This window comes from Lagopus leucura, unplaced genomic scaffold (assembly GCF_019238085.1).
Source record: "Lagopus leucura isolate 7727_CA_CO unplaced genomic scaffold, USGS_WTPT01 Super-Scaffold_73, whole genome shotgun sequence".
NCBI classification, from domain to species: domain Eukaryota; kingdom Metazoa; phylum Chordata; class Aves; order Galliformes; family Phasianidae; genus Lagopus; species Lagopus leucura.
In genome coordinates, this window is record NW_024962252.1 from 38396326 (window position 1) to 38407039 (window position 10714).

The 10714-nt window shown below is 40.3% G+C and overlaps 1 protein-coding gene across 2 annotated transcripts in view; it reads right to left on the minus strand.

The window, feature by feature from the left end:
* Positions 1 to 7588, minus strand: part of LAMA4 (laminin subunit alpha 4) — a 95784-nt gene extending 88196 nt beyond the window's left edge. For both annotated transcript variants that reach the window (XM_042877712.1, XM_042877701.1), the window contains exon 1: positions 7012 to 7588. In XM_042877712.1, coding sequence (XP_042733646.1) covers positions 7012 to 7212 — 201 coding nt within the window. In that variant the 5' untranslated portion in view covers positions 7213 to 7588. The remainder of the gene's footprint in view (positions 1 to 7011) is intronic.
* Between the last annotated feature and the right edge of the window lie 3126 nt (positions 7589 to 10714).

Consider the following 10714-nt stretch of genomic DNA (forward strand, 5'->3'; position numbering starts at 1 on the left):
CAGTGTTAAATCAGGTGTGGTAAACCTGAGAAAGATGGCCAGGTGTGACTGAAGCTGCTTTTGGTTTCCCTTTTGCCACAACTACCTCACCAATTTTCTAGTATTTCCTGGTTTGATTTTACAGCTCTTTGACATTTTGGAATTGCAGTAGAGACATACAGCGATCTTGTCTGGCTGGCAAAGCATAAATTTAAAAGCCTGTTAGTACCAAATGCAAGAGTGAAAAACTTGATGGATTAAGAAAAGAAGCTTTCATCCATCTCTGCTTCCCAAGAGTGGCCTGAAAGTGGACAAAATGGGACAGCTGATGGAAAGTGCTATGATTCTGGTCTGTATTCTCAGCATAGTTTCCAGCTTGGTGGTGCTAGCACCTTGCAAATGTGTAAGAAGGAAGGGAGGCAGCTGCGCATGGTTAATGCTACAAGTCCTGCACCCAGAGGTGCTCTCTGACTGATACTTGGAGGTGGGCAGAGGAAATATCCGGACTAAGGAAAAGAGATGACCTTTCTTGATCTTTCACTGCCTTGCTACCCATGGCTGGTTTCATCACGGACAAGGTCTAATAATGAAGGAATCATTTTCTTATTGTCTCAAGGAAGGGAAAAATAGATTCATCAGGAAGAAAGAAGAAAGTCATCTCTTTCTCCATTCCTCAGAAAAATCCCTTACTTGAACTCCAGTTTTCAGTTGACTTAGAATTAACTAACTGGTGCCTTACTAATGTTGTAGAGCCCTTCTACAGTCCCTCCCATTGACAGGAAAGTAGAGAGACAGACAAAACATAAACCTGCACAAAGATGAAGTCTGCTAATCTCTTGCCACTGAAAAGTCTTTTCATTCAAAAGCAACAGGATGCAACTGGGTGGTAACAGGGCACAACAGCCCAGAAATGATCTGGTTTAGATACTTGTTCCCTATGTATCTTCCTACATCTGGCACTAACAGTGAAAGGTGGAAAAAATCCTTTTTTATTCATTTTTGTTGGGAGGACAGAATTTAACTATCATTCATTTAGATAAAATGGCTGTATTTAGAGTTATAGAATGGCTTAGATGGCCTTATAGATTACCTACTTCCAACCCCCCAGGTCATTGCAAGTTGCTCATATGGGTAGATTCATTATTTATTAAATTGTGATTCAATTTAGCACTTGTGCCAGTTCTTCCCATTCTGCCTGGATTCCGTGTGTCAGAACTTAATATCAGAAGTCCAGAAGCAAACTGTAAATTATCAGTGACTGGTTATATCTTAATCAGAAACAACACCTATCTCTTGAATGGCTCATGAATGTGAAGAGCTGTAATTAAAACTGTAGGTGTCTTATCAGATAAAATCAGGATATGTTTTCTTTCAGTTATTTTGTTGCTTCTCATAGCCTCTGGAAAACCTGGAATTTTAGTTCTTAACTTGCTTCCTATATCATTGATAAGAACAGGCATGAAATGCCTTTTATTGGTTTTCACAATCCTGAATTAGCTTTGGTGCGCTTTGCTGGTATCAGCCCAAATCTTTATGCGAATTCACTGCAGTACAGTTTAAAAAGCATTATTCTGGGGGGGTACTTTATGCGCTTTCTCAAAATAGAGAACACTACCCATCTGCTCTGTCCTTCAGTTCTATTCACTTTAGCTTCCTACAATTTAAAAGGTTTGGGTTCTGATGGCTCTGCTCCTAGCAGCTGATTTTCATTAAAGCTTTGATGAGAAACTTAAGCTGGAATCACAAACATCTGCAGTAAAACTTCCTCCCTGCTAATAGAAGCTTCTCAGAACATAAACTTGTTGAAAAAAAAAAAAATCCAAATTGCCCTTTATGGGAGTTAACCTAATGTAACCCTAATGGTCTGAAATGGTATTATTTAAAGGTCTGCTTTCTTAATGATAGGTACAGTTCCTATTAGCTTAAAAGAATATAAAGATTTCTGTCAAGCTAAAGCCCTTTTTTGGTTTAAACATCAGGATTATGTCTATTTCTTTTAGAACTAGTTTGTTTTGAAGAAATAATACTACAAGTAAGGATCCCCTGGTGTTTTCCCTAAACAGTCTGTAAGGCCTCCTGGTTCAACACTTTTTGGGAAAGGGATGAGGGCAATTTGGTGATAATTTGAGTATTTGCTAACAACTGGCTAGGGTTTTTGCTTATTCTATTTCAGATGTTTAATGTAAGCTATTCTAGAGAGGTGAGCTTGCTATGATTCCTGCACTCATTATTGCTTATTACCTTAGAAAACCAGAAAGAAAGTATCTCAGATATTGTTGCTTGTTTTTAAGAACATAGATTAGCAGATGCTGCTAGAAGTCAGGTGGGAAAAATGATGGTTAAATACGTCATTTTATTGTGCAAGCTCCAAAAGTTTACTTCTGCCTCTTACTGACTTCTGTAGAAAATATCTCATTTTTGCTTTGGCAATTGCAATGATTTCCTTTAAAGAACTAGTCTTATTTTGCCTTCCTCTGTGTCAAAAGCACTGATGCCGGAAACAGTTTTTAATTTATCCATCAATATCATTCTCACTCTGAGAATTGGCTCTCTGCCTTCTACTCACTACTTTAGATTTTTTATTATTATTATTTTTTTCCCTTAAGGCTTTGGATTATCTCATTCTTGCTCTATTTTTTTCCTCTCCTTCAACTATTTGCTTCCTTTCCCACTATATGCTTCAATTCTTTCCACAGAGGATGTTTCAATTCATCTTTTCTCACTTAGCAAATATCTCCACAGAATGCCTTCTCTTTTTTTTCACTAGTTCTTTCTCCACAGCCCTCCTATACTGGGCTTTCTTTGTTATTTTCTGGAACTTCCTGTAGTATATAAAAATGAAGTGAATCTTATCTGGATATCACCTTAGATTCATTTTGCATTAAAGTGAGTGACTAGACAATGTGAATCACAGGGAATCCTTTGCCATGTTCTCTAGTATTTGAGGTCTTGCCCCACTGATTATTCTCGCCTGATAATCTATACTATTCCATTGATTACAAGCAACTTTGATCCTACTGAGAAATAAAATTGGTATTTATGCAATTAAATTCATCATGTCAGTGAAATTTGCAAATATAAATGTTGCTAGTAGCAGGTTTAGATCCAAATGGTGATGTACAACCTACCTCTTATTTTAAAGGCATGTTTTAGACAGTGGGATGTAACTTTTCTCAGAAGGTAGCTCCAGTTTTCATTTGTGTCTCTGTCTCGCTATTCCCTTTTCCTTCTGCCCTCTTTAAGCAAACAGGTTGAACACAAAGCCAAGGGTTCTTAATGTTTACAATTCACTTGTTTGCTTTCATTTGCAGTTAGGCTGTCAGTCTGAAATTCTATCATCTTTGATGAGCCTTCCCTGCAAAATATTTAGATTCGTTCTCATTTGGAAAAAAAAACAATCTTTAACTTAATGCAATCAGCTGCAGTTGGGCTACAGTGATGAGCTGGATCTGGAGATTTGGGCTCATGCTCCCTCAGGATTTCAGCACCATAACATCTCCCCTGCATGCCTTATTGTGCTCCTATCCCAAGAAACAGACATTAGACATCTTAAATTGCATAAGTGAGGTGAGTACTTCACAGAGTGCTGTTCATACTGATCTGCCTCTTGACAGGCAATCCAATGCAACTGGGTCCATTCTCCTTTGCTTAATTACCTTTAAAACTTAAATTTGTAACTAACTTTTAGTATGAACACGGTTATTTTCAATTTCCACTTGTTGCATGTGATTGCACCTTCATGTGTTAGATCAGTGAAGCTCTTATTGGAAAAACTGTTGTTTGTGTATATCCTTATGCAATTATTCCCCTGAGCTAAGTATGTTGAATTATAGAATCTCTCAGTTACCTTCAAATTCCTAGCAATTTAATCCTTTTCATGATACTTTCTGAATAATGTTCAGCAATTTATAAGAATTCTTGTTGAAACAGTGGCATAGAGTTAGGTATATTATTTCACAATGGCCACTACCAGTGCTCATTATGCAGATAACATGACCTTGCATTTGGCAGAATGTAGTTAATTTAAATATCTAAATGTTCTCTAATCTTTAGCTAATTAATGGAGCCATCCCAAAGTAAGTCCTTGCAGGGAAAGTTTTCCCTCCTTTGAGGGAAAACCAGTAGGAATTAGGGAATTTAAAAACCTGGTGCTTCCATTACTATCTGTGAAATTTGGGCTAATACTTGAATGCAATACCTGATTCAAATTAAAAAAAAAAGTTTAGGCATAAATTACAGGCCTAAGTTGTATGTACTGAACCCCAGTTATGTATTCATTTATTACAGGGCACCAAGCTATTTAGATTTTGCTAGAGTTTCAACTCATACGCGTGATCCATGTTGTGATGGGGTACAGCAAGTTAGCCTAGTATGGAAAATATAGTTAGTCTCTTCTCTCTGCCATAAAGAAACTTTCATTCAAATCCAAGGTACAGGAAAGCTCCACTGTAACATTAATTTTGAATTTTTTAAACTGCTTCTCTAAGTGCCTCTAACGTTGCCAAACTTGAGAAAGGAAGAGAAGTGGAAAACTAAGAAATATGTGCTAATACATACTTGTTTACATTAACTGAGGTTGCCTGTTCTTCTGTCAGTTCACAATATTAGCTCCTAGCAGGAATTAAGAACATCACATTGCTTGCATATTAGAAGTTCCCGCCAACACTGTTATAGACCTGGATTTCTGAAGACACTAGGAAGTGCACACTAATGAGTGGGTCCAGTACTGTCCATCATGTTCTCTTCATACTGAAATGCCATGCTTTCTATCTGCCCTGTGTTCTGCCTTCAGAGCAGTTTGTTTGACTTTGCGGTTGAGTGGCACCACAGACCTCATGAAGGTCTGTGCACAGAAAGCCTGTGGTTCCCTTAGCTCTGCCTCGCTAACCAACCCCTTGTGTAACTTGGCACTATTCAATGTGACTAACAGCCTCTGTCTGCTCGGGGGAGCTGTGGGCCTGAGTCAATATTTAGATGAGAGAGCTGAATCAAGCCGTGTTGTGTAAAGGAGTTTATACTGTGGTTCCCTGTGAACTGTGGGCTAAGAACTCAGGCTTGGAAAAGGCAGATTCAAAACTGCTTGGATAGACCCTCTTCTCGTTGCTGAATGAGAGATGATGGATTTTGGGAAGAGGAAACCATCTGAAGGCTGGAAGAGACACTACCAGGTGTCACTCTTTGGTCCTCAGGTCAATCTCTGGGCTTAGAGTAAGCTCCCAAGCCCCCATTACCAGCTCATGAATCATTGCAACAAAGCCATCAGTTCTGTCCCAAAAGAACATCCTACTGGGCCTCTCTGGAAGTAGGCATGGAGGTGGGCCCTGAAACATAGTTATGGGGACATCTGCATGTAGCAAAGGAGCCTGATCTCCTTCCTGATAACATCCTGCTGTCAAGAGCCTTGGCATAATTACTGCAGGTAGCAGCGTTCATTTGGAATATGGGATCTGAACAGTGTGTAAATGCTCCCATTGTAGTGACTGAAATAAACTGCTGGAAGAAACACCAGCTAGTGAGTCTATTAGGTGAAGCTTCAGAGATGATTGAGATGGATGAATAGGGCTAAAGTGTCATTCTTCTGTAAAGTCCAGTGTATATCCCACAGCACCTTCGTAAAGTCTGTTAACACAAATTTTTGGAAAACCGTACAACAGAATGGCCACGAGAGATTTGGAGCCTTTATCCTATGAAATCCTGCTACAAAATCCATTCAACTCCTAAATCTGACATTTCATTCACTTTCCATTTTGTAAACAACAGGTGGTAATGTGGCTTCCCAGGGACATCCCAGGCCGAGAGTGCAAAGATGTACATCCCATGGCATGGAGCCCATCCAAACCTCCAATGGCTCCTAAGAGCTCCTACACTGAGCAGAGCAGGGATTAGACTCCAGTTTTCTCACACGGGTCATGTTTCACAGCAAGTCCCTCACAGGGTAAGCAGGCAGGAATTTTGGGAGGCTGCACTGCTACTTGGAGCCACAGCAGTGGGGGGGGGGGGGGTGAGCTCTGTTCAGTCCAGCATTAACCCCAACCATCTGAAAAGCTCATACATTAATTTCCATGGATATTAGCTCTAATAATTGGAGTATGGGGGTGGATGGGTAGAATTAGCCTTGTGATATAAGAGATTGAGATCTTGATATTGTCATACTGACTTGGCTGTGCTAATCACACCTCATTTTTGGATGTCATGCTAGAACAACTCTTTCCCTTCCCATGACCTTATGTAACTCAATTTGCCTTTTACTTTGCATCTCCCACGTATAGGACATTACTGTCTCCCTCTCTCTGTGCATGCTGTAGTAATTTATTGTTTTCCCAAGCTGTGTTTTTTTATAGTTCATTCCAGATGTAGCCCTGCTAGAATAAGTATCACCCTATCCTCTAACAAACACAGTGACTGCTGGAAAATTTTCCACAGTCAGAATTCTTCTCAGATCTCTCTAATTTTATTTGTCACTAATCTCAACCTCATATTTTTTGGAAGACATAAAATCTCTGCAGGTGTTTTCTCTGCAGGCAGTTTCCTGCACGTGTTTGATTTTTTTATCCTTGCTCTCATCACCAAAAGGAACTTTTGGAAGTGGATGGCATTCAGAAACAGAAGCAAAAACTTCTACCGCACAGTGTTTGCCCCCAAAAGAGAGAAACTCTTTGTCAATTTAAATGAGTTAAAATCTTAAGCATAAGGCAAGCAGAAAACTGTAGTGACAATTAACCCTTCTAAAACAGCTCTGTTTGGACAAGCCTGCTTAGTTATGTTGGCAGGAAAGTTGGAGACGTGCTAGGTTGGTCTCACTGCAAAACACAGCAGCTGCCTGCTCGCAGCAGGCAGGGCACGCGTGCATTCTGAAGTTCTGAACTGTATCTCTCTAGTCTCCAAATGCAGCATCTCAGACCCCCTGCAAAAATCTCCGGCATGGCTTTAAGGATTGAATGATTAAGCTAACGTTAACCAGATGAGAACTTCGACACAGACAGATGAAAGCAGAAAAGCGCAGACACCAGAGAGAGAACGCAGTTACTGTACCTCGGCAAAAGGCACCCAACTTCCAGTAGCTACTGACTGCTGCTGCCCTCTGATAACAGTAGCTTCTTGCGTGCTGACCGCTGAGCTACCTTCAATGTCAAACAGAAAGACGCTTCCTGAGCTCGAGGCTGTGCTGGAGAAGAAGCATCTCGAAAAGAATAATATAGGAAAAACCAGGGGCCAGGCGGAGATCAAAGCCATTTCCTCCCCTTACATCCAGCAGTGGTCTTCTAGCGTCTTAGTAATTGTTTACCCTCTTCTGCAATCAGCCCCCCTTGGCTTAGTGGTGCCTCAGTTATTTTAACTTTCTTTCAGCGTTCAGTTTCCAGATGTGGCACTTCAAGGCAGTCTAACCAGATCCTTATTTAAAAGGGTGAAAAAAAAAAAAAAAAAAAAAAAGCAAGGGAAGAAAAGCGCTTTTGCTGCCTCCCTCTCTCGTTCACTCTCTGTGCCTGTGGCTCCTCTTTTCCCCAGAGGCTCCAGCTCAATAACATACAGATGGGCAGTGCTTAAGCAGAGAGTGTCAAACGGAGGTTGTGTTCCAGGAAAGCACCGCTGGCTCCCCAGCCACCTTATCTCCCCCTGTCAGGATGCAGACTGACGCTGTGCGCGGTGCTCTGGGTTCCTTCACATGTTCACATCGTTCCCTTTTTACCTTTCGTGTCCGGACCCTCCCACTCCAACTTTGCTGTTCAGAAGTGAGGTCAGCTTTCCCCCTCCACCACCTCCACTGGCTCTGTCTGGGTACCCTCCGCCCCTCTGTGCAAAGCAGGGGCATTTGTGACTATGTTTGTTTTTTTGTTTTTGTTTATCATCTCATTCAATGGAAAGCAGGAAAGTGCTAAATTTATTAAAAGCTGCCCAACAACCCTTCTCTTTGGTCGGGGGGAAGGGAGTCTGTGGATGGGGGGGAGGAGGAGAGGCAGCCTGGCTGTGCCATGGGCTAATAGGGCAAAGTGGTTACTCTGACATGCTTCATTCAAATCCTTTTCCTCAAGCCCACCTCTTGGCTTCTCAGCAGCTCGTGAAAAAGAATATCGTTCACTGCAGTTTTGGAAAATGACTTCATCACTCAGACTCATGAACTTTTATTTACAAAGAGCATCTTGTATTCCATTTTCAAGAGATGCTTTGTGAAGCACTGCTAACAAGGCCTGCAGTGTATGAAAGCAAACTTAATATATTGCCCACAGATGACCTAATTTTATGTCTACAATCTCAGAAAAACAAAGCAAAAGCCTTCTTATGTTTTGGGGCAAAGTGAAGATGTAATTATACTAAAGTGCACTGCTCCTTCTAAGGGTTCAGCACCTTGTCCTTTAGCTGTTCTATTTTCAGGATTTTATGACACCACTGCACTAGAGATTGGCCTTTTGGACTTTGTTCTGAAAGTGTGTTCCCACTTTTTCCCCTCTACCCTCTTTCCTTTCCAATCTGATTAAAGAAATTATGAACTGAGGATGCTTTCAATAGAGAATTAAGAGTAAAATAAAGTCCTCTGGTGATCTGTGAATTTCACACACCTATAAGTTAAGATTTGTGCCCTTAAATATACAAGTTTCATATAGGAACTATGAAGTAGTTACACATCAATAAACTCTCTGTGTTTCAGAAGTGGTGTGGGCAAGGAGAAAAAAGCTATGCAACCCAAGGTTGTGAGGATCAGGTCCAAAGGGTGCAGGAGGAAGTAAAACATGGTCGAGGTGGTTGCAAGTAATTCCACCCTGAGCACAATGCAGACCTCTCTGTGGACGGGACCTGACATGGTGACAAGGGTGATGTGTGATGGTGAGATGTTGTTGGGGGCTATCAAGGCTTTTCCAGCTCTTTCTGCCAGTGGCAGCCCTGGGAATGGTCTGAAGCAGGTCTGAAGGATTATAGAGCAAAAGACGATGAAGACTTCCGGCCAGGGCCCCACAGAGTTCCCATTAGACCTCCTGCTACAGGGGTAAGTTTCAGGTGGGAAGGTAACAGTTAAAAAGAAGGTGCAAAAGAGAGAACAAAACATCTTGAGAATAAGTGACAGAATCACCACTAGTGTGACGACAATGGAGATTTAAAACTACCCAATGAATTGTGCAGCAAATTACTAGACCATGTATGTGACAATTTTTTAACCTTTTTTTTTCTATTTTTTTTTGGAGGGGAAGCAATTAGCAGAGAATCTTTTATATCTGTTCCCAGCCATTTGGAAGGAACTGTTGAGAAAGAAATAGAGAATAACAACTTGGGGAAGAGTTACTTCATGTTCATAAACCTGTAAATGAGGAGAACTGGAAAGTCAAATCTATGTGTTTCTGGTAGGGGATCTTTAACAAGTTCAGTTACTTAGGTGGAAATTTCTCTTGCCTAATAGAAAAAGAAACTGAAGAATGTAGGCTATCTGGAAAGAAACGACATGAATCAGAAAGATGGAGAATAAAAGAAGATTTGGTCAATCTGGGAGTAATTTCTGGAGCTGATGCTCAAGAAGAAATGTGGGAAGTAAAATCTGAGACTACATCTGAGCAGAGAAATATTGAGCCAAAAGTTGAAAGCTAAAGGCAGAAAATGAGATGTAATTTTGAAGACAATGTAGGTATGAGAAGATGATTTAGAGTGGTTAGGCTGATTTAGAGTGATCAGGTTGCCCAGAGAGATTGTGGATGCCACTATGGAGGCATTCAATTCAAGGCCAGGTTGGGTGGGATCCTGGGCAGCCTGCTCTGGTGCTTGGCAACTCTGTCCATGGCAGGGGGTTAGAACTAGATTATCTTTAAGGTCCCCTACAATCTAAGCCACTCTATGAGTCAATGATTTAGGAGATCCTTGGTTCAATATTCATCAAAGAGAGAACGATATCAATGGAGAAATCTGACATGAAAGTGTTAAAAAGGAAGGAATGGATAACTGCTTTCTTGAGGCTTTTTCTAGCTCTATGCGCTCTAGTTTTCCTAGGAAGTTGTTAGCTGTTGTAGTTTTGGCTCTGGAGAACAAGACTTATTATTCTAGTGGAACAAAAAATAATGTGTAGAACTGTATTTGTACAATTGCTCGTATGTATATATATATATATTATTTTCTGGCTTGTGTTGCAACAATGAGAAAAAAGATTCTTTCTAGTTTTGCAGTTTTGAAGATTTGCTTAATTGGTAAGTAGAACATTTTGGGTTAACTTCAGTAAATATATTTTCAGAATAAAAGACTTTGAAAGTGTTCCTTTTAGAACAGTGGTCTGTAGAGTTGCTTTGTATCTTTTCATCTGTCTAAAGTGAAACTGGTATAGTTTAGGCCTGGGAATATGTCACAAGAAGTATCACTATGTAAGAGACCAATTTTAGGTAACAATCATAATGTTGACTGATTCAGTTTTGACAAATTAATGTATTTGAGGAATTTAAATTAATTGAATTATCAACTTTCACAACTTGATTTTTTAAATTGTCTTTTTATTACAGAGTTAAGGGAAACTGAGTATTGCATGTATGCACACTTGGTTTTGGCTGAGATCCTGCTGTTGTGTATAAAGACCACATAATAGCTTTGGAGAGTTAAATGCTTACATCTTCAAAAAAATTTGGCTAAACTGAGTTATTGTATTGGGAATGAATGGCAGGAATTGGGAGCAGGGGCCATGCAGGAGGCAGCCATGGATTGCTCTGTTTTGTCTCAGAAATGGCTAGAAACAGTGTTCCAAATCATGTTCCAAACACTTTAAAGAAAA